Genomic DNA, 25,709 nt, shown 5'->3' with positions numbered 1-25,709 from the left:
TAAAGTCACAAAAGTTATGTTGGCTTTTTTATGGATATAACTTTAGCTGCCTGGTGAAACATGGCTTTGTGCAGGTGTTTTCACATGTCTGGTCCACTGACATCTAAGAAATTCAACTCTGAGGTCATAGAGAGAAGAAGCAAAAGACCTAATAAAAACCACATGTTAACCATTAATGTTCATTTACTAAATTCTACTTAAACTCTTGTACTCTCAAAGCTAATTTCATCCAATTGCCTTTTAATTATAGTCTCTTGCTCAGAGTTGCAAATATAATGGCTTTTTAATATAACTTGCACTGTTCTGTGTCCAATGTAGGATGTAATCATGCAATTTATTCAGCCAGAGCTAGTGCATTAGGTAATTAAAACACAAATTTCTACACATGCATATTCGGTAGAAAAGTAATGTATTACAAATGTGCTTTCGGATAGAATTCTTTTGGGATAGAATAGGGTAGAAATCCTATGTCCACCAATGTATGTTATAGCTAAGGTAAAATACAGAAATCATATATGAGTGTTTGAGAGACCTGTGCACATATCACAAAGAATAAAATAAAAGACACTAATGTAAAGTAAGAATATAAATGGTTTGACATATCTTTAACTACTCAATCACAGTCTTGTTAGATAAAAATTTCAATGCAGGTTAGTAATCTATTATCCAAGATATTAGTAGGTGAACAGACCCTCAGTCTCTTGTCACTTTTAAAGGACAAAGAAATTTTTAAAAAGCGAGTAATGAAATTTAAGATAATTTTCATTATTAATAAAAATAAACAATGTAGCAATTTTTAAAAGTCTTTTAAGCATAATGATTACTTTTGGTAAGAGTTAATATATGCCTCAGTAATCAACACATACTTGTTTTTTCTTTCAGTGAGCATGTGTTACTTTAATAAAGTTATTTAGCTTTATTTCACAGTAACCAGATTTTGTGTAGAAACAAGTAATACTTTATGTTTTTGAACTGTATACATAATTTTGATAACTATTATGTTTCAAAAAATATATTAAGCTGTATTTTCTCCATTTATTCATTCCATAATTTATTAACTGCTAATTAACTATGCCTTATATATTAGTAATATCAAGAAGATGATGGGCTCTGCCTCAAGATTTTCAGTCTTTTGTACAAAGCATTTATCTAATCTTACCTTTTGACAGTGTTCTGGCTATTTAAAATAAAGGAAAATGGGCCATGAATCCCAATTCCAGCATGAAAACAAAAGTATTCATTCATTAGGATTTGGGGTTTGTAAAATGCCAGTATCTGGAAACTGTAAAACTAGATGGAACGATTTCCTCTTTCAGCTTTCTCTGGATGCGTTCACACATCTTGTGTTTATTCTTCTTACCTAAAATACGTATGTGGAAAACATATGTCCATCTCTTTTCTAAAACGTCAGTAAAGATTTCAGTTAACATATCATCATTATCTAATCTCCTCTCCCTTTATTTTTTCCATTACAGCCACAAGCCTTCTTTCTCTTACATTCTGACCAGTTTTAGGATTCCTCTTTGTGAAAAACAAAACAAAACAAAACAAAACAAAACACACCTTAGAAGCTAGCCAAGTAGCATCCTATTCTCAAGTCAGAATTTAACTAAGCCTTGAAATCCAGATATACAAGCACTTTATCAGATTGGTGTTCCTTTCCTTGTTCATTTAAACTTTAGGGTTATAAATGCTGACCTTTTGGCTCTTCAGCTCCAGAAAGAGTGCTATTCAAAATAAAGCAGCTTCCACACAAGAGAAGGCGATCTTGATCCTTCTTGATGTCCTGAGTCCCAGGTCTCAAGAGTGTGCAGCCTAAATTCTGCCATTGATTTTACCTATTCTTGATTGCTTTCTATTTAATCCCACCTTTTCCTTAGTCTTCAGAGGTGCTATGTCCTAATTCAACTCTGAAGTAGAAAGCTATAGAGGACTAAAGCAAACACTGCTGTCAAAGCAAAAACCACACAAACATATACTCCCTTATCTCAATCAAATACCACATTCCCATCCTAAATATTATACTTGAATATTTGATTTAGAGGAAATTCCACACTTATGAATGGATTATTTATCAAACATTCCTTTTAATAGAGATGCAAGGCCCACATTCTTATAGAAATGATGGCATAAATGCCATACCAAATATATTATCAATTAAAAAATCAAAATTCCACAGTAGTCTATAGTAACAATTACTTCATTCTGAGGTCAAAATGTAAACCCTTGATTTTTTCTTTGTTTTTAAGCCATACATGTATTTACATTTTGGCATTTCCAAAATCAAGATTAATCAAAGTTTATTTGTTTATAGTGTGACTTTTTTTTCCCTAGAAGCTGGTAAATTCACAGTACATATTACCATTATCTCCAATGGCATCTTAAATCTTAAAGTGAAAGAAATATGGCATTCTAACAATATCTAGTTATTTATAACATAGACTATGGGGAAAAATGCATTCCAAGTTAAATAGCTGCACATTTTCTGCCTATTATAAGTTGATTACAATGAGGAATTCAGTTTATAATCATAAAAATAAGTTAATCCCTATATTAGACCTATTGTTTTATTTTACCAGGTATTTCTGTACAATCAATTTCCCCCCTTATCCAGAATAGTTAACCACTTTTTCTAAATTTTCTTCCATAACATATAAATACACAAGATTCTCATTCATCTATTAAAAACAACTTCCTCCTATTCTATGACTTCTCTCTAACTACGGTCCTCTTTCCTTCCCTCTATAGCCAAGCTTTCATTAAGGATATTTGCACATCTTCTATTGAATAGAGGTATCATTATTTATATGATTTGTTCCCTTTTAATAGACATTTAAGTTATGAATTTATTACTGTTAAAGTATGTTTCAGTTAACATCTTTGAACACATATCTTTGTACATTGGTGTAAATATTTCTATAGGATTGAAGTCTAGAAATAAAATTATTGGGTCTACAAGAATGTACATTATAGATTGAACTGTGTACCGTCAGAAATTCATATTGAAATCGTAACTCATTACCTCAGAAAGTGACCTTATTCAGAGATGGGGTCTTTACAGAGGTAATCAAATTTAAAAAGAAGTCTTTAGGGTGGATTCTAATGCAATGATTAGCATCCTTGTAAGAGTAAATCTGCACGTGGACGTGTACTGAGGGAAAATGAAGTGAAGTGACAACAACATCATGCAGACATGAGGACAGCCATCTACAAACCAAGAAGAGCCTGGAACAAATCCTCCTTCACAACCCTCAGAGTTTTGGACTTCTTGCCTCCAGGATTATGAGACAATAAATTTCTGTTGTTTAAACCAACTACATGGTGGTTTAAATACTCCAAAAATGGTTGTAACAACTTATACCTTAACCAAAAATAGAAGGGCAACTTTTCCTTCACACTTCACCAGCACTGAACTATCAATCTTTGCAACTTTTGCTATTTTCAAGGACAAATAAATGGTATCTCTCATTAATGCACATTTTATTTCCTTTTATTTGAAAATATTAAGTGATTCAGATGGATTGACACTATCAAATTACCACTCACATAGAGCTATATGATTTCAATAGTTTTATACAATAATTTAAAAAATGATTAAAAAATATATTTAACTTTTTAAAAGGTTTAACTACTCATTCACTTATTAATGATCTATTGTAAAATTTTCATTCTTAGGATTATCATATGTAGCACAAAGCGTATTCCTAAAGGCAAAGGTTAAACAATTGAAAATGACGAACTTAAAAACCAAAGTTAATTTCATATTTATGGTATGTGAAAATAAGCCCATATCCAATAATCCAATTCGTAATGTATTAAAGATTATGCTTTTGAAGTGAATTCATTACTGATCTTCCTGCTGGAAGCATGCTACAATTCTGTACACGATGTTCTTAAAAGCTATCACAACCTATAGGAGCATCAGTAACGTTAAAAAATATGCCTTGTAGGGTTGCAATATGGCTTCATAAATTATTTGCTGTAAACAATAATTAATGAGGTATATTTGTCCCCAATCACTCTTTTGTTGATATGCTTAGCCATCTAAGGATTATTTTCCATCTTTTTCATTGATTCTTTTTTCGTTTTGTGAGTTAAGATGTGAGCTTTCAGATTATTTGACTGAACAAACCTCTTGTGACAGTCTTCAAAAGAACACACGAAGCGTTTCTCCCCAGTTGGATGCATACATGTGTACGCAAGTTGAAGTCCAGGGAAAAGTGTTTTCTGCACCCTTCAAAAGTGCACCGAAAGGGCCTCCCTCCAGTATGGATCAGAAAACGTCTTTTTAGTTTTGAGCTCTCATTGAATACTTTCCCACATTCTGCACACACGTGATCTTGGGGACCATAAACGAGGAGATGCTTTCTCAGAGAAGCTCTATTCTTCAACTACTTTGTGCATTTACTCTGAGGACAATTTTTTTCTGCAACATCATAGTCTTTTTTTTTTTTTGGCTTCTTTCCAGCAAATGCTGCAGCCTGTTTAGGATCTGATAAGTTAGTGCTGGGTATTCCTCCAGGAGGAAGCTGCTTGTCTGTCATGTACTCAGAATACTCAACAAATGAATTCTCTCCAACAGTCTGTTGAGGAAGCTCTTTTGTGTGTGTGTTTTGCAAAGAACATTCACAAGCGAGCTTGCTATAAAAATATATTGAGAAAGCTCATGTTCTGATCTTTCTTTCAGGTAGTTGAAGGACGTAAGAAGTATGTTCTTGTCCAGGAGGGGTTCAGAAAACTTACCTCTTATTAGGTAACAGTCAGAAAAGGAATCCTCTTTATCAGCCTGATAGCTAGTCTCATGGAACCCACCTTCACCACACAAGGCTCACATTGTGTCCAGAGGTTCCTGCTGGGCTGGCGCTGTTGTAACTGGAGTTGGCTTATCCCCACTGAGGGCTCTTCTACCTGGGCCTTTTCATCCATGTGTCTTTGCTCTTGGGTCCAGTTGCTGTTCCATGCCATCCTGCCTCTTTCCTTCTTGAAGGTTTGCATCTGGATATAACAACCACTTCCAAGTGTAGTGATCTGGGTAAATCTTCAGCAAGCACCTGCTTTGAGATGGTAATCATTAGGTAAAATATATCTCAACATTAGAGGGTCAAAAATGACCTAAAAAAAAGGCCTAGAATTTATTTTTCAATAATGGAATGGCTATGTTTACATCTTTGAAAAACTTGGCAAGAGAGTAAGAGAATGAGCTCTGATGTATGACATGGGGCCATAGCCAGACCTTACCTGGGTATTCCCACAAGTTATCTGTCTTCTCTGATCACTTAATGTTCACTGGGCACTCACTATACACTAGCCCCAATCTAGGCTACTCGTGGGCTGAGATTCAGCAGTAAGTAAACATACAAATGTACTCATAGAGTAGACATTATTATGAGCATACAAAGTAAGTAATATGTGTGATATGTTATACGGTGCTATAGAATAAACAAAGGGGTTGGTAGAAAGTAGGAGTCTGCAGTTTTGAATAGGGTGTTCAGGCAAACCTTGACTGAGGTAGTGCCAGCTGACTAAAAACTTGAAGGAGGTAAGGAAGCAAGATACACCTAATTTCTTATATAACACTGTTGTGAACTTCAAATTAAATAATGCATATAAAGTGTTTAGCATGGTTCATGGCATCGAGCAAATAAATGCTGAACACTTATGTGAGCTAGTGTTATTTTATTACCTTTGTATTCATGCTGTAAGTATAGACGGGATCCTGCTATGTGCCAGTCACTATTCGAGACTAAGGCTGGCAAATTTCTTTCTGTAAAGAAACAGATTTAAGCTTTGTGGGCTCTACGATCTGTCACAACTATTTAACTCTGCCATGGAAGCAAGGAAGCAGCCATAGATACTACATAAACGACAAGCATGACTGTGTCCCAGTAAAACAGGCAGAGGCTGGATTTGGACCATGGACCATAGTTTACCCATCTCTGTTCCCAAAGATGGGGATCCAGAGATAAGACACATGAAATACATGTACTCCCGTCTCTCATGAGTATAAGTCAAAATAAAGGCACAGGTGGTCTGGGCCTGAATATTTTTCTGTCATTTCCCAAAAAATGTAAAAGAAACATTATAAAAGTTGTAGTATGGGTTTATTATACTTTTTCTAAGAGCCTTTGCTTAATATTACAGTTGCGTGCCTCATTTCTTAATTTTATTGTCCTAATATCTTGCTGTAGGAACAAAAATTAAATGCTTTTATGAAAAAAGCATATGTGAAAATAGTAGAGTGAAAATTAACAGCTTGAAAATATTTTTAAATAGCCTCATTTAAAAATGCAAACTAAATGGATTCATGCCATTTCCTTTAGGCAAAAAAATACACAGAATAAAAACAAACATGCATTTCAATTGCTAAGGGAAAAGTTTTAAATATTTTCTTAAACATTTATACATATATAAAATATGTAATGTTATATATTTTATATAAATAAATATAAATCAAATAAATTATATATTTATTTATATATAATGTATAAATGTTTTTACATATAAATTTCTAAGAATGGAATAGCTATAAGGATGGAGTATTTATAGATATACACGAATGTTTAAGAAGAAATTTAAATCTTTTCCCTTAGCAATTGAAAAGCATTTTTTTTTTTGATTCTATGGTTTTTGTTTGTTTGTTTTTCCAGAAGAAAATGATATTATTCTTTTAAGGTAGTACTTTTTTTTTAATTTAAAAAATTTTTTCAATTATAGTTGACATGCACTATTATATTAGTTTCATGTGTACACTATAGTGATTAGACATTTATACACTTTACAAAGTCTAGTACTCATCTGACATGGAAGTGGATTATTTATTTACTTAATTTATTTATTTTTGAGGTGGTATTTTAAAATGTGGCTATTTAAAATTATTTCAAACTTTTATGTATAATGTTTCTATATAATGTTATATACATATTATATGTGTATATATACATATACAAATATATATATGTGTATATATATATATATATATATAAAATATGTAATGGTACAAGTGTTGTTATTTATTCTGTCCTTTAAAAAGGTCAAATAAACCAGGGAGATTGTCTTCATGAATATTTGTTTAACAAAATCTTGTTCTTGTAGATAAAATTTTCAAGCCATTTTGTTATTGAATATAGCACCTTTGGAGCAAAATCACTAGCAATTGATCTAAAATTTGAGTAGAGCAGAGCACAAAATTCACCCCCATTAGTCTATTGAAAATAACTGCAATTCGATTTGAATTCAGTTTTTCTCTCCACACTTTTTTGCTATCTCCAGCTTTCCTATTTCATTTTCAGGAATAATAAGCTCTCTCTTCAGTAAAGCGCCAGGCTCTTCCCTCTCAATAAAATACTAGCCACCCTCACTTTGCCTTTCCATACAACATGTGCCCCACCATGCACACACACGCACACACGCACACACACACACACAGGCTTATTGCTCATCCAGACTTCAGATCTCCGCTTAAGTATCACTTCCTCAGACAAACTTCCTTTGATTCTCAGTCTCAGTTGGGTCTCCAAACTAAATGTCCCCCCCTTGCTCCCCATTTAACACTGAGCAGAGCCTCTGGATATTGACTTTTTAAGGTCTGACTTACCTACCAGACTGTTGGTCTATGAGAGAAAGGTCCTCTTCTGTCTTAGTTACGTGTCCCAGCACTCAGTACCGTTGTCTAATGAAATGAATTGATGAATATGCATCAGTGACCATACTGATGATATCTGATATAGCAACCCTATAAAATTAATTTACTAGAAAATTATTTAGGACCTCAGATGCACTTAATGTATCAGTTTCAAAATGTTGCTAAGATATCATCTAGAATGAATACCTATGAGATCAAGATTGAAAGAGATATTTTCTTGACGATTTTACCAAGATCCAAGGACAGCTCTTACCTTTCTAAGTTACATTCTTATTTATCAGATCTCTAAGCATTATACCATTCCCCACATAATATGCAAGCTTATGAGAATGACGTATAAAACTGAAGTGGTAATTTATTATTTTATTATTGGAAAACTCGTTTATATGACAACTACATTCTCTGTTGGTGGGAATAACTATAAGGAAAATATACTCAGTAAATATGGTATGAAGACAAAATATGAATGTTAATGCCATGACATTAACCTAATTTTATATTTCTCAAACTAGGATAGAAGTACTTCCAATAGTGCATCATTTACTTACTCATTCATCTGAAAATATTTACAATGAAACCTTGTTCTATGTGCCTACTCCAAACCAGTGAAAAGCACACAGCTTTTCATGGAGGTTTTATCCATGTGAGATATAAATGTAAATAAATAAAGTGTTTGTAAATGGTAAATAAACAACTCATTTCAGATTGAGAAAAAAATGCAGTTAAATGAAACCAATATGAGGGAGAGTTGGGGAGACCATCTTTAGAAAGAAAGTCTAGAAAGGCCTCCAGGGAGGGGGCACTAAACTGAAACCTGGAAAAAGAAGAAGGGGATCAGCCAGTGGAAAAAGGTGACAGAAGAAATGTTATTTACATCATTAAGTACAAAAGAATTAGCATGCTGGAAGACAAAGACAGCTACAGCTAGTTAGACCCACCCTCTTTTTGACGGACATGTTCTAATAAGGCTACACCTACATTTCAACTCAGCACAAATTAGGTTAGAATTTCTAGGATAAGGCTCTACCAACCTCTAAAGATAAAGCGGCCAGGCAGCTGTGAGCGCGACAGTGGGCGTGGTTCTGCTTCTGGCTCAGGTTGGGTTCGAGTCCTGGACCAGGCCTGTGCGCGGTCACCTTCAACTAACAGCTACCAGGGCAGAGGGGACACCCCCGCAGTCACTGAGACTCCAGCACGTGGACAAACCTGTTTGAATCCCAATCGCCTAGCTTACACATGTTGAAGGCACTCATTAAATGTCTATTGAACAAATGAAGGAAGGTGTAATTAAATTTAAGTAGTTATCTATCAACACAATGAAAATAAGGCGGTGGAGACAGTTTTTACCCTTTGGAAATGGAGGTTTACTGGAACACACACCACATCTTTCCCTGCAGGCTCTCTTACCCTCCCCCAACCTGCAATCCCCTTCCCCATCCTAAGCCAGTGGCACAGAAACTCCTATTGCTGCTTTTTTTTCTTTTTCAGACATTAAGGTGACTGTTTACATCCCTGAAAGTGACACAACCCATTTTGAAAGTGGCGGTCAATCAACTCTCACCATTGGCTATGATGTAGTGAAGTTTAATAGTTTGTATAAGTACATAGACCATTAAAACAAAAAAACAAATCAATGTTTAAAAACCTCTTAAATTTTGACCTGATGTTTGCCTGCAATTCATGGTATATATCTGGAAGCAGTTCTCTCCGGTTTTTTTTTTTTTTTGGGTCTGTTTTAAAATAAACGCTGGTTGTAAGACTGGAAAATTAAAAAAAAATAATTTCCAGTAGAGGAGATATTTAACTATCTTTTAATTCATTGTTCCCTGATCTCACTCGTAGGCATACCAAGTCCTCATCCATTTGAAACTGAAGCCAGATAAAGCATTCTTAGTGCCTTACCTTAAAACATAGTATGTGCAGGTGAATTTCTAAAGGCAGAAATTGTAAGACATGACCACTCCTGCTCCCTGTGGTACATTGCTGCGGTCTCTGCAAACTGCACAGACAGGTTCTCAAAGCAAGTTTGCACCAGCCAACTCTGTGTGTGTGTGTGTGTGTGTGTGGTGTGTGAGAGAGAGAGAGAGAGAGAGAGAGAGAGAGAGAGATAAAAATGCTAATGTTTTGGTTTTCAATAAGAAATAGGACTTCAGTGAACCAGACTATCCAGAGTGTTCTTTCACCTAACTCACCAGACCATACCCTGTTGTTATCACTCAATCTTGAAACAATACAAACAATCAACTAGATAATTTATAATGGTGTTTCGCACTAATTTAGTCAGGTCACTTGGTTTGTATTAGTGTGACTCTGTCTGGATGGAACCCGGAAACAACATATTTAGAAAATCTAAATTTACATTTCACACTCCAGGTCTTACATAAATTATTTTTCTCCCATTTTGTTTTAGCTTTCCTTTCCATGGCCCTGGAAAAGTAAACGAAAAGGAAGGAACTCATCTGTTGTCATATGAACCAAGCTCACGGGAAATTGAATTTCTCCACAACGATCTAGGAAACCAATTAAACCATGAAATAAAAGCAGGCTGCCTTTTGAAGTTGACACAGAGTAATTTTTTGGATTGCTGGAATTTTAGACATAGTAATTCTTTTACCAATATCATCATAGCCAGCTTTTAAAAATTGCATTTTGACAATTTATTTTAGTGTTACAAACTAATGTTTTCCTTAAAAGCTTAAATGTGAAAACTCTAAATATACTTTAATTCACTCTACACGTATTTGGCCACTGTTCTAACCCCTGGGTCTATGCTACCGGGGTCCCCTGAAGTTTGCAGACTGAAGTTGCCAGGCTGGAACTAGGGTGAGTCCAGAAACAAGCTGGTATGCCACAACAAAATTTAAGGAGCACCAAAAAACTCAGTAAATAAGATTAATATTTTCATGCCATGGTTTAAACAAATAAAAGTAGTCAAGAATTCATGATAAACAAAATATCAAAAAGTTAAATAAAGACAGACAACTAAACAATCACGCTTTGTAAATGTCAAAATGCAGCTATTATTAGGACAATGAGGAAGACGTATTGGATGTTAGGAGAGCTCATAATAAGAGACTGTGACCGAATCCAGTTCAAGGAAGGTTTTCCTAGAGCTGCTGCGATTTAAGACAGAGTCAGCTCTGAGGGCAGATCTCCCTGACTGTGGTGGGAGAGCAGGAGGGGGTGTGCAGCGCCAGACCCCTCAGCTCTGTAGGTCATGGTAAGAATTTAGATCTTCATCTCAAGAGCAATGGGAATGTAATATTATAGGAAAGCATGCTTCATATATAAATGCGTATTAACCTTAAATTTGTAAACCATTGTTTCATTGTTGGAGCTTCCGTCTGTCTCTATTTGATTTAGTTAATGTTAATTGACTGCTTTACATGCATTTGACTCATTTTATTTTGAAATCAAATTTATAAAATGATCATTACTATAATTATTATGAATTTGTTTGTATTTTAAAATGATAACTTTGAGGCACAATGAAAGTTTATACACCGTTAAGTAGCTAAATGCAGGTTAGAACTCAAGTGTGCTTCATTCTTTGAGATAGAGCATTTTATAATGTATTTTTCAAACTCCGTGGTTATATCTTTTATAAAAGTGTCTTGCATTATTATTTTTTTTGTAATTTATAATGCCTTTTCACATACTTATTTAATCTTGTTAGCAACCTTATGAATTGTTATTATCCATTTTATGGATAAGAAAATGGAAAGTCAGTAATGACAAATGCCATATTCAAAGCCATATGGGTATTAGTTTACAGACCCAGGACCAAATTTTAATTGCCCGCTTAGAAGTGCAATCTGTGAAAAGCAAAGGGCATAACAGAAGGTAAGCAGATTTTCTGTAGGGTACTCATGGAGCTTCTTCACTTCTGCTAGGCTTGTGGCATGGATGAATACCAAGACTAATGGCAGAGATTTCTGAGTGTACCTTCACTTTTTTCTCCAGAAAAAGCCAAGAAACCACCACTATGGTGGGATACTAAAGTGTTTCTTGCTAGCCTAATTCGGGAGTTCTTTGGGCCTGGAATTGGGACTCAGACATGCCTTGCCGGGTAAAGATCATATACATCTTCAAGGATGGGGATTCTTCTTTCTCTGGTTTCTAGAATTTCACCCAGAAAGGTCAGTCATAAAATTCAAGAGAGAAAGTATTTTAAGAAATTGTCATAGAAAGAAAAGAATTCTCAAACCCCAAGGGAAAATAATTTTGGCTCTGATATCCTCTGGGACCATACTCTTAGATCCCCTTTTCTGAACTCTTTCCCTGTGGGAACCCCATCCTACCCCCCATTTCTTTACCAGCATCATATTCTTACCTCCGAGTCCTGCAGGTTAACTCTCTAACGTTCCTAAATATTCTTGTTCTTTCTGTCTCTGTGCCTCGCATGTGTTTCCTCTGTATGGAGTCCATTTCACAGTTCCATTTCAGGATATTAGATTGCTCTTTTTGTTCATTTGAAAATTTCTCCTTAAAGTATATTCAGAGAAAAGGTAAATTGTATATTTAAGATCCTTTCAGTGTTATCACTTTATTTCCAATGTCATTGAATGGTTCATAATTCCTCAAACAAAGGGGTCCCTGGGCATTTATGTTCCCTCTACATAAGTGCCAAGGCTTTTAAACTTGACACTCTGAAACCAATTTCTTGTCATTCCAATCTATTATTACTACTACAACCACCTTTTTTCATGAAACACTGATAAGATGATAACTTTCTCCTCCATGACAATTTTGAGTAGGTTCTAAGACATATAAAAAAAGTGCGGTCTTTAGCATGCTTTTTGAAGTCCTCCCTAATGTGGTTTTAACCTCTTCTTCCCTCTTGCCTACATGTTAACCTGTTCCAGAGGTCATTCACCTATGGTGCCTTGTCCAAATCTGGCCTGCTCTGAGCTAAGAAAAGTTTTTTAAATTACTGAATACAAAATCAAAAGAAAAATAACATTCCCTGACATTGAAGATCATATGAAATTAAAAGTTCAGTAACCATGAATAAAATGTTATTGGAACAGAATTATGCCCATTCATTTGCCTACTGGATGTGGCTGCTTTTTGTACTGCAATGGCAGAGTTGAATACGTGTGACACAAAACCTAAAATATTAATTATCTAGCTCTTCACTGAAAGTTTACTGATCCCTGACTATTCCATTTTAGTTGAATAGGGTTTGTTCATTTGCAAAGTTCTGCAGTTGTTTCTGTGGCTCCTTAGTACCGAGCCAATAATTTCTGTTTACCTCAGTCACTACAAGTGGCAAACACTTCTAGATTGTCTTTCTGCACTGGACTCTCATCACCACAAGGCTCTGTGCATCTCCTTAAATGAGCCAGTATCACACCCTTCCTGAATCCCCCAAACCCTTTCTCTGTGTCCTCAGATACCAATGACCATTATCAGCAAAATATTTTGTATGCTCAGCCTCTTCATTTTGTAGACTAACAAACCTGAGATCCTGGCTTACCCTGAAGCTCTCTCAGGTTGAGGCTGCTTTCTCTTCACACCCAGCAGCACACACCATGCGTAAGAGTTCTTTTTCCTCACTGTTCCTTCCAGAACTTCCTTTCTTCTTGTGCTCACACCATCCAGCTCTTTTGAAACTTAAAAAATATCAGACTATACTACACAGCACTAGTCTTTGATGCAGTTAAATCTAAATAATCATTACTAATCTTAGTGATTTCAATATCCCCATGGATGATTCTTCCTCACCTCAGCCACTTCATGGTCCAAACTCATCATTTCCTGTAACTGTACTAGATTCATATACTCAATTAAAAGCATCTCACTCTGCGAACATCACTTCCAGTCTCCCTGACTCACTTCTACTTCTAATCTAATAATCTGTCATCCAGTGACTCTCCATCTTGTCACTGTCCCTTAACGGCTCTTGTTCCTAGCTGGTCTTAGATTAAGTTTATTTTATTAATTTCTTATGCATACTAATCCTATCATTTATTTCAAACCCCTGAAGTGGATGTACTTCCAAATTCAGATTATTTTTTTTAAATTTTAGAAAGATAGTACAGTTTCTATACCATGTTAGATAATATTATCTACAGTGAAACTGATAATTACCCCCAAATAAGTGGGATCAATAAAGGCTCTAAACAGCTATGTGTCTATCCAGGTTAAATTTCGCTGCCAAATAAGTTGTGAATAACCTTATTTAAAACAAACAAACAAACGAAAAACAAAAATGCTTTATTTTTTCCATGTTCTTTTTGGATTATGGAATTGCAGATAAGGATTGTAGACCTAGATCTTAAATTTCCTTGCTCTCTTCTCAGTCCATTTATTTCCTTAGAAAAGCTGTCACCCTGGTTAAATGCACCTTGGCCTACTCTGGGCTTCATCCACGCAGCTGAACAAAATTCACAACTGTGCTGAGGGGTCTCTCCTGAAATCACAACCATCGATGTGGAATGAACATTTAGTCATGTCAAGCAATAGAATGATTCTCATCAAGGATTAATATCGCCCCCTAGGGGACTGTGAGTATTTTTGTGGAGATGCTTTGGTCTCTCAGTATACTCGGGCTTGAACGCTCACCTATGGAAATGCATGTTGTTTTATTATTAATTATTTTTTCTTTTATTTCTTTATATTGTGATGAGCACATTATATGAATTTTAAAAATGTGTGTAGGTAGGTTAAAGTAATTACTATTTTATTTTTACAATAGTAGCAAGAGTGTTAAAAACGTGTTATAAAAGGAGTCATTGGTCTAACAAGGTTGAGAACAACTGCTCTAGTCAGTTTACTTCCTCATGATTATGTATTCATTTGTTTAATTTCTCATGTAGTAGACTTTACTTTTTAGAGCAGTTTCAAGTTCACAACAAAATTGAGTGAAGGTACAGGGGTTTCCCATGTGCCCTCTGCCCCTTCTCATGTGTAGCCTCCCGCATTATCAACATCCCCCACCAGAGTCGTACATTTGTTTTAATTGATGACCCTACAATGGCACATTATTATCACTCAAGGTCTAGTTTGCCTAAAGGATCTCTCTTGGTGTTGTGCATTCTATAAGTTTGGAAAAATGTATAATGGCACGTATCCCCTGTTATAGTATCTTATAATGTAGTTTCTCTGCCTTAAAAATCTTCTGTGCTCTGTCTCTATTCATCCCTCACTTCCCTCAGCTCATAATTATATCATGATGTCCTCTCTTCCCTTAAACCTCTAACATCTTTTCCCTAGTCCTATCAGCTAAGTATCTTATTGCACTGAGAAATAAAAACAATTGGAGAAGAACCTCTATTTATCCCACCATCCCCTCTCATCTGCATCTATGCTTCGTGACTTTGCATCCTCCTTGGTGATGTGGGTGACTGTCTGTGCTTCCACTCAGGGCTTCTCCTCCATTTATCAGTGGGTGCCATTTTCTCCCGACTACTCAAAGACATTGTTCCAATAATTATCCCCTCTATCCTCCATCTTCAATTTTTTTCTCTTAACTCTGGATCATTCCCATTGGCATTCAAGCATACTTCCTGTGATAAGGAGAATTCTCAAAATAATTCCCTCAGTCCCACATCCTTTCCAGATACTTTGCTCATCCACCCCATTTCACTGCTGCCTTTTATGGAAAACTCCTGAAAGATCCTCTTCTTTTGCTACTCAAATTGTGATCCACCAACAACATCAGTATCACCTAGGAATTTGAAAGAAATACAAACTCATATGTTTCACTTGGACCTATTGAATCAGAAATTCTACTTTAGCAGGATTTTTAGGATTTACAATGACATTAAAGTTTGGGAAGCACTGATCTGTAGTGCTGATTTTTAATTCTCCTTACATTTTTCTCTTGAATCCACTTCAATAAATTGTTCTTTTCTGTTCTCCACTGAAACAGCTCTTTTCGAGGTCACTAATTACCTCCAAAATGCTAAATCCAAAGGTCAATTTTCACTGCTCATCTTACTGAATCTCTGCAGCATCTTACATAGTTGAAATCTCCGTTTACTTTGCTTCCTCATCTTCCAGGCCATTAATGTTGTGCAGGGCGCTCAATCCTTAGGTCTTTTTCTTCCCTTCACTTTTCCATAACTGATCTCATCATCTAGTTCCATGGCTTTTAATACTCACTATTGAAATGGTGCCTCATATTCATATTTTAAGGCTTAAATCAAATACTAACTTCTCATGGAACATTTACAGATTCTTTAGCAGAAATTAATCACCTCTTCTTAAAAAGTGATAATTCCCATCCCTTTGTACTTACAGTTTCTCACTTTTTCTATTTTACTTTCTAGTTTATTTATAAACTTCATTAAGGCAGGATTTATATCATATTTATCTCTATATTCATTTTTTTTTCTCATGTAACAAGTACCCAATAAGTATTTATCAATTTTTTTTCTTCTCTTCCAGGACGGTAGGATGGGCTTAAATGTTCTATGTATAGTTTGTTCATGGATCATGGAAATCTGCACCCACACTCTGCCCTTTATCTTCAAGTCAATCCTCATTCAGGCAGTCTTACATCAATTTTTTCTTGTTAAGAGCTAAAAATGTAGGCAAGAAAAGAGATAATTGAGCACCAACCAAATGGATTTGCAAATTTGCCTTTTCAGACACACTCAGTAAAACCCACGGAATACTGCACATATAACTACTACTTGGAGAGACACAGTCTACAGAATAAATCATGGAAATTAGGTCATTAATATGCCCTTCTTTCATATTTCCGTGGTTGGCTCCTTCTCATCATTTACATCTTAGCTCTAGTGGGATCACCAGAGAAAGGCTTTTTCTAATCATCCGTTCTGAAGTAGTACTTTTTAGTCACACTCTATCCTATTATGTTGTTTTAGTTTAGTCATTTACTTATGACTATTTAAAAAATTTTCTATTTTTATATTTTATTGCCTATCTCTTAACCTTATGGAATGTGTGCTTTATAACTGCAGAAACTTTTCTTTTCTGTGTTCATGGTTATCAGTAAGCAGTACACAGAATAGTGCCTGGAACATAGTATGTGCACAGTAAATGTTTTTGTTGAGTAAATGAATAAATATATCCAGAGGACACTAGAAAGTCTCTTTGATCTTGAACCCCATAAACACAGAATTGAATTATAAAACATATTAATATAACTTGGTGTTGAGGAGATGAGGAGAAAGAAGAAGGATATTGACTATTTTGATGGGCTGCTGACAGCCTTTGAAAGACTTGGACAAAAGGTTTTTGAGTTTTGAAACAGCAAAGGCTTTAGAAAATTGGCAGAAATTATACATAGATAGCACATATATAGCACATATAATTTATCCTCTAAAGCCAGTGTTCGAAACTCAAAATTCCATAAAGGATTGCAATAGAACATTTAAACCAATGTGTGATCTCGGATCAGCAGCATTGAATTCACCTGGAAGATTGTCAGGAATGAAAATTTTGAGGTCTCACTTCAGACCTACTGCAAGAGAATTTAAGTTTTAACTAAATACCCAGATTATTCATATGCACATTTAAAGTTAAAGACCAGTGTAATTGAAACCATATCTAAGAATGCTTAAGCTGGATCCAATGAAGAAGTAACTTGTTATAAAAAATAGATAAGGAGCGTGAATGTAGGGCAGAGATTGAAGCTATGGATGGGAGTCTGAACAGTGAGTTAAAGAAAGCAAGTTATCTAAATGAGGCTTAAGTGGTATTCATTTTCACCTCATGATTAAAATAAGCAACTTGGGTAAACACACACGTCACTGAGTCTAGTGACTAGTCTAAGATAGCACAGGTGTTTGGCATTACATAGAGAATGGAGGACAAATCTATTTTCTGACTTGATTATAATGAAACACTTTTTTTTTTCTACTTAGAATTGTAATCCAGTGCTTAATGATGCTTCGTGAATTTCCTCAAGGCTTTTCAATACTTTGAGGGAGAAGGTGAGTCAGAAGGTGATAGATTTGGTTCTATGCAATAGATCAACTTTAGCCACAAAGGAGACAGAGGAAGCAAACAGGTGGAAAACAGAGAAAAATGTTTGCCTGTGTTGAGGTTACATGGAATAAGGGTTGCTGAAGTCATCAGATTCCTATATGCATTTATATATAAGAAGGAATTTGCTTTTCCCTTGGTGAGAAAGAACATAAATCATTTTATAGATCTTATTTGGGAAAGAAGAAAAGAATTGAAGCTATGTTCAGATAGAACTTTGAAGTGGGCAGGGGACTCATGTCCTAAAATAAAAATTCAAGAAGTAGATATATGCTTATTCGCTTAGATCTGGAAAATTATGGAGATTTAGTAATGCATTATATTGCCATGACATCTTTATGGAGTCACTTAAGCTTTCCTATATTTTTAATTAGAAGTCATTTAGCCAATGCCTCTGCTCCTTGGCAGCGATGGCTATGGAATAAAAAATGAATAATGAGTGTCACTCTCCCCTCTAAACATTCCAGATTGACCAAGGAGAGATAATCACTCTCTACATATCAAAGATGTTTCTGAAACAGAGTTTGAAGAAATGGAGCTTCTCACTCTATTTCTCAATATTCTCTCTGTTTTAATAGTCTGCCTGACACAGGACCCAATATAGAGCTTTGTACTCAGTAAAACATATCTTTAATGTTCAACTCCCTATAGTCGATGAATCCTGATGACTTTACATCGAAAGACAGAGAGAGAATCACAAGTCAGGAGAGCAACCTTCAAGAGTCCATTTCTGTTGGAGACTTTTCACTCCAACCCACTGCTGTCTTAATCTTTGTGCCCTTTGGATTGAAGAGGAGAGACACTGGGAGAATAGAGAGGACTCTTTGTAGGTATATTAATCATGGTGCATTCTTTCTCTAGAATCTCAACAAACTTTTACCTCTGACTTGAGGTATATATTAATACAAAGACTTCATTTTGTTTATTTAGTAATGGATGTTCTTTTTGTTAATTTGAATAATCCTATAATAAATATAAGTAAATTGAAAAGCAAATTATGGTTGGTTTCCATTTGTTAGGTGCAATCCAGTGCAATGAATATAACATGGATCACTGTAGGTCTTAGACATCTGTAGTTTCAAAAGATTATTTATGCACAAATGAGTAAATACATATATTTTTCTTCTTTTTTTTTTAATGAGTGGGAGCATATTCGATTTTTGAATACCTTTCGCCTATCCTTCACATTTTCATGCCTCTCTCTTGTTTCAACTTCAAGAACTAACTGTGCAGCCTCTCGACTGTGAAACAGTGTCAAGCATAGAGCCTTATTTAGTGTGATTTTGAGCTTCTCCAGAGCTGTTTGGATGAGACCCCCTTAAAGCTAAAATGATGATAAATGAAACAAAAAGCCGCTAGCTGCTTTTCTGTTGTCTTAAAATTATTTATTAAAAATTGTTACAAATTTATTTTCTAAAAGACAAAATACATTTACATGATACAAAAGTAAAAGGAAACAAAGAAAACCAGTAAAGGAAGCTTCTTTTCTACTCCTAACCTTTAGCCACTTAGTTCTCATCCCATGGAAACCTAATTTTACTTTGTCTTCTGAGGCTTTTGTCCAGATATTTCTTGTTTTGGCTTCCAAGATGCAACTTATCCTAAAGAGCAATGAACTGCATTAAACGGCTATTTTTTTCACAATTGGTATTTTCAGGCTTCCTAATAATTCCTGTCGTTTGGTTTTTTAGGACTAAAGGAGATTCCAGAGATCCTTGAGGGCACTGGTTGCTTCCATATAAAATTACTACCACGGTGTGTTGATACAGCAAATATTCACTTCAAAAATTCCTCTGTTTGTTATTGAGATAGTCATTCTGAAACAGAATTAGGAAAAATGGAGCTCATGAACTTGGTAACTCCATTTTCTTTTCCTTTACATAGCCCTTTTAGGTTACTAGCAAAAAAAAGGTTCACGAAACATTTCTCACTCATCACAATGACACCTAAATTTGTTTTTAGCTGGAACCTCTAAATTTCTGATTTCAGATTAGACTGGATACAGAGAGGAAAACTAGAATTTTGTGAAACTACATGATTAATGTGATTTAAGAGATGAGAGTTTTAAATATTATCATTTATATAAAAATTAACAGTGATAAATTATGTATTTAAACACGAAAATTATATGGAGTTTTAAGATAAAATAGAAGTCTTCAAAGAAAAATTAAGCCTGTAGTGCATTTTTCTTTACCACTAAAGGAAATCTTTTGAAAAATTTGAAAAGCATTATAAATAGATAAATCTTTGTGGAAGTTGCATGATGAACTAAACTTGGCACATACAAAATAAAGAGCAAAGAGTAGGTGTTAAAATTGGAATGTGGGAGGTAAATGTTCTTCAATGGCTCAGTCAAATGAATACAATTTAATGATGTAACTGTCCACGATTGAAATAGGAAAACATTGACAAGACCCAATTGCAACTAGGAATATGTTCCATGTTAATAGAATTGTTGTTATATGTGGTGCAATGAGAATATTTTTCCTACAGTCCTAAAAGTAAAACAATTAAATTCTACTGTCAAACGAATGTTGATTTTAAATAACGTCATTACTCTTACAAACAGCATTTTAATAGATGCTGAAAGAAGGTAAGTCTTGTTACTTATAGACAGCCAATTTGTTCTTTGTTCTCAGGAGAACTAGAGTGGCAGTTACAGAACAGTTATTAAAAGATGGGGAAAAAAATGTCAAAATGCAGTTCATTTTTTTCCGCAATATCAGTCACCTAAAATCTCATAATTTCCTGTTGGTGTTACTGCTGTGAGCCTCCAACCCCCAATTCTATTATCCAAGACTTTTTTTGTTAATTTTATTTAAAATATTTTAGCTTGTTTTTAGTATATTGGTTATATACTGTCGGATTATAAAACTAAATATATTTATAATTACTGTAGAGTATAATATATATGTAAGTATAAATTAACCTTAAAATACACATTAGGGGTAGCCAATTAGCTTTTGAACTGCCTCAATCAGTAATCTATGCTTGCGAGATGGACATGGCAAGTTTCAAATATTGATATATAAATTTAAACCAGAGGGATAATTAGTTAACACAAATAACTTATGGAAAATTATTTCATGGGTGAAATGAGCAGTTTTTAAGATGTTCGGTAGGCAAGAATGATTTTGCAGGCTCTACCGCCCTTGAATAAAGTATAATTATCTCATTAAGACTGGAATCCCAATCTTGTCAAAGTAGTGCCTTAGGCCTAGGGTTCCCTTTGATCCTGTGACCTCACTCTCATAGGTAATGATTGTGTAACTTGATATAACACACAAAATATTGTATCTGCTTTGGAGTGAACTTCTTGTACAATATGCTTGTCAGTGCGACCAAGAACTGAGAGTGGCAAGAGGTTATATGGTTGTTTTTTCTGCCTATTTGCTATTAGTTATAGGGTTGACAGAATGAAGTCTAAGATTTACTGTCCTATTATACACCATTTGGAAACTAGTTAGTAATAGGCAAAATGGATAGAACCACTGGAATTCAGCAATTTTCATTATCAGATGTTGACAATTATCCAATGCACTAATATTTTTTTAATCAGTATTAAACAATTCAGGTTTAAATACCCAACAAAATTTGGAGAGGATCTCCTGTTCTATCTTGGTGAATGTTCCATGAGCATTTGAAAAGAATATGTATTTTGCTGTTGAATGGAGTCTTATTTAAATTCCAGTTAAGACAAGTTGGTAGATGCCGCTTTTCAAGTCCCCTATAATGTCACTCATTTTGTCTGCTCTGTCAGTTACTGAGATAAATGTTGAAATATCTAATAGCAGCTACGCATTTGTCCAGTTCTTTTTTCATTTTTATCAGCTTTTGATTTCTGTATTTTGAAACTCAAAATTAGTCAACACACATTTAGGGTTGTTATCTTGTCTTGATGAATCGACTTCTTTATAATTATATAATGTCCTTTTTTATCTTTGGTAATATTACTTGTGCTAAAATCTACTTCATCTGGTATTAATATAGGTCCTTTACTTTGTTATGATTAATGTGTATATGAAATATTTGGGTTTTCCTCTTATAAAAGCCCTATAAATTTTTAGATTCTCTATAACAAATGAACATCATCTCATGGTAGAAGATAGGAAGTGTTTTGGAAGAATCTCAATCCCTGATGCTTTCCTGTGACTAAACTGCATGTGACTAAATTAGATGACTTAACAGATCTGTTGTCAGAACTGTTTCAGAATCCAATTCTGAGATGTATTTTGTGAGTCTGAATATGACCCCTCTCTCCTCTGAATGTAATGACTAAATATTAGAGCCCTGTGAAAAACAATACCTTTAAAATGCATTTCTTAAAAATAAATATTTATTTTGAGTATTTTAAAAATAAATCTTATTACATAAAATATAGCATATTTTTTACACAAACCTACAAAATACAATATTGATCTTCTTTGCTAAAACTATTGAATATCCTCTGATATTCTTTTATGTGTTCAATAATGTATCTGTCTAGTCTAATAAAATATTGTGCCTCCATTTGTTCCGGGATAATGGTACAATAAAATGTAGGCTTAAGAATGAAAACCTTGTCAATGCAATTTATTATGGGTTTTTTGTAGGTTTACAGTGCTGCAAAAAATCATGACATATTATAAAGCTGTACACATAAAGCATCTAGCACATAACTCCTCTCCTTTCTATAGTAAGCAGGTTAGTAAAGAAAAATAACTAACATTAATTATGGGAAAATAATAATGTTTTATTTTTAGAATAATTGCTATCCCCTTGTTAATTAAAACATCTTTGCTTTCATTTTTGATAAAAGCAAGATTTCGTTTTGCTCTACAAATGCCAAAGTAAAATAAATATAATTATTGCCTTTTTCTTCCAAGTCCTTAAAGAGATTACTATCATTCTCCACTTGGCAAATCTAGACTTATAAGTACACAGCTGTTAATTTCTTTCTTCTTCTCTAAGGAATTTTGATCTCAGTGTTTAGAGTTTTTCAATCTACTAGTAGAAGGCAACACAAAGAGATTAAAAACACAAAATGCAAAACTATGTTTTAACAACTGTGTTCAAGATGAGATTCTTGAGGTGGATATCACAAGTCTTTGGAAAGGGATGATGCATGTCTTTGATCTCTTTATTTCAAGCAGAGACTCACTAAAAAACAAAAGCAAACAAAAAATCAATTGCTTTATAGGTTTGTCAGTTTAGCTCTGTTAGGAAAGCTACCAGGTGATAGAATGGCAAAGACAAACTGTAGGGGACTAGAAGCTGGTAGCGGACTACAGATCCATAATGCTAATGAGGCATTGCAAGTCAAACCTCTTGTAAGGCAGCTGCGGATCAACAGGCCCAAAGAGCAGGGGAGAATTGAAAGCTGCACTGAAAGAGGTCATCTCAGGCATTCCTAGATAGAATAAAGCAGCACAGGATGCTATAGCTGAAAGGAAGAAGCAGTCAGTAGCTTAGCACAAAAGATCAGCACATTATTCATGAATTTAGAGGAGAGATTGTCTCATAAGATCATTGCACTTTGTATCACAGTATTAATTGAGATGAGAATTTGAAAACACCAAGCAAATAATCACAAAAGATATTTTATATTCAATCTCACTATAGCCCATAAGGTATTGGACATGAAGCATTTAAACACTAAAATCCTGAATTACTGGAAGAATACGTGCGCTACACATCATGGTGTTAGACACGATGTGCAGCATGATAAGAGGATTCATTTTCAGTTCCAATTAATAGCGGAAAGTGACAATGAGTTGTAATATACCTCACACACCGTTTCAAGTTTCCAAAGATAATCATCTCTATGAAAAGAATGCAGGCAACCAGCATTCATTTTGAAGAGACAGAAAATTGCAATAATCTACAACCAATGGCAGGCATGTTAAAGAATATATTGCAGGAAAGATATCTTCAGAAGCCAGTGGATCAAACCTCTGTAAACAAAGATTCTATTTTGAGCAAGTATTACCGGGCCAAAATGATAGCTTCTAAACTACCATAATATTTTGCTTCTAATTTGCCTGTAGAATATGCATCTTTTCCCAGTCCAACCCCCAGAAGATATTGTCCCCTGACAACAAAATAACTTAGTCAAAAATAGTATCGTGTCTTACTGACCTTAGTAATTGATATCGGGGTGAGCTAACTGATATTGTTCAAAATGAGGGTTTGGCATCTCTGCAAGTTTTTAATGATTACTTTACTCTTTATTTCTCACATAATTGTATCTTCTCATAGCATCCTATGCATATTTCTTTTATACCGTTTATTACACAGTCATGCAATTATGTGTTTATATGTTGCTCTTTAGCTTATCGCCAGATTGTAGGAATCTTAAAAAAAAGGATTGTACCTAATTTGTCTATTATCTCTAGTGCCTACTACAAGCCTGACACTAAATAATCATTCAATAAATATTTGTTGAATTAACATTTTTCTTTTCAACACTTCTAGAAAATTGTTGTCTCTAGTTAGCTTGAATTCTTCTTATTCTAATTCTTCAACTAAAATACCACTTTGGCAATAATGAACTTAGCTATTGAAAAAAACAAATCCTATTTGAATTCAATATCTCTTTAAGTATTATTGCTTTTACAGCATTTTTTCTCCATTTGCCTAATTTTATAGGTGAATGTTTTAATTCAGATATTCATGTTTATAAGTATTATTATTACAAAAGATAAGTGGATTTGTACTTTGATGCTGGAAAAAATTAATAGAAATGATAATATAAAATGATCTGTTTCATTTAAATTTCAGGGGGAAAAATAAATATTTCCTCTTTTGGAATTGTTATTGCATAGATTAAGGTAGTAATTAATAGTAAATTAGGGAACAAAGTGTCATTTAGTAAACTGAAGCAGCCAAGCAGTCTCTATGCTGGTTAATTGCAGGGCTCACCTTCAGAGAGTAGGGGTAATGTAAAGGAAGTATATTATATTGAGTATTTTTTGCCTTCAATGTTACTTCACTGATTTAAACTATGGAATCAGGGGTTATTCAGAGTATGAAATATTTTAAAAAGGTAAATAATTGTACTTATACATAATAGAGAACATTGTACTCTAGTATGAGGGCTACCTATTTTATATTCTTGCAGTAAATTTTAAAGCGATTTGGAGCAAGCACCTTTTAGTTCTAAAATCTCATACAAAGAAAATTTATTTTGGACATGTTTTTACCATTTTACATATGTGATTTGCTATATATTTTTGTTACTGTTTTGTGTTTTGTGGATGGAGTGGATTTTAATTCTGATTTATGACTGAAATTGACTAGTAATTTTTTTTTAACTTTTCTTCTTTGACTTTGCTATAGAATATACTAACTTTGTGATGGTCAGTTTTGTGTATCAATTTGGTTAGCCAATAGTCCCCAATTATTTAATCAAACACTAAACTTAATGTTGCTGCAAAGGTATACTGTAGACATGATTAAAATCCATGATCAGTTGCTTTTAAGGAGAACATTTTAAAATATTTATGGAATGATTATCTTAGGTTATCTTGGGTAAATCTGATTTCAATCAATTGAAAGTTCTTAAGAGCAGAATTGAAGCTTTCTTCAGAAAGTATAAATTCCATCTGTAGACAGCAATTTCAGCTCATGCCCATGAGTTTCAGTCACCTTTTCCTGATGTCTTGCCCTATGAATTTCAGACATGCCTTGCCAGTCCCCACAATCACCTAAGTCAATGAATTCCTTGCAATAAATCTCTCTATATATACCTTCTATTGTTTCTGTTTCTCTAGTTGAACGCTGATTGACACAACCTTTATAAAATGAGTTCCAGAATAATCTTTTTTTTCTATTTTCTGAAATAATTTGTTTAAAATTGGAATGTTTCAGTGTAAAAGTTAGTGTTTGCCTTTAAAACTTTTGGGGCCCTGAAGATTTTATATCCGATAAGATTAATATCCAGAATATGTAAAGAACTCCTGCAACTCAATAATAAAAAGCCAAACAGCTCATAAAAGATGGGCAAAGGACTTGAATAGACATTTTTCCAAAGAATATATATAGATGTTTAAAAAGTACATGAAAAGATGCTCAACATAACTAGTCATCAGGGAAATGCAAAAAAGAGAGAGAGAGAGAGAGAGAGAGA

General features: G+C 34.3%; 1 protein-coding gene across 1 annotated transcript in view; it reads right to left on the bottom strand.

Moving 5' to 3' along the window:
* Positions 1 to 4,044: 4,044 nt before the first annotated feature.
* ZFP42 (ZFP42 zinc finger protein) overlaps positions 4,045 to 25,709 on the bottom strand; it is an 86,265-nt gene continuing 64,600 nt past the window's right edge. Inside the window, 4 exon segments of the mRNA XM_039839221.1 lie at positions 4,045 to 4,181; positions 4,184 to 4,628; positions 4,631 to 4,812; positions 8,674 to 8,791. Of these exon segments, the coding sequence (XP_039695155.1) occupies positions 4,045 to 4,181; positions 4,184 to 4,628; positions 4,631 to 4,812; positions 8,674 to 8,791 (882 nt within the window).

The sequence above is a fragment of the Pteropus medius genome, unplaced genomic scaffold, assembly GCF_902729225.1.
Source record: "Pteropus medius unplaced genomic scaffold, Ma_sr-lr_union100, whole genome shotgun sequence".
NCBI classification, from domain to species: Eukaryota; Metazoa; Chordata; class Mammalia; order Chiroptera; family Pteropodidae; genus Pteropus; species Pteropus medius.
This window is presented reverse-complemented; position numbering and strand designations above follow the sequence as displayed.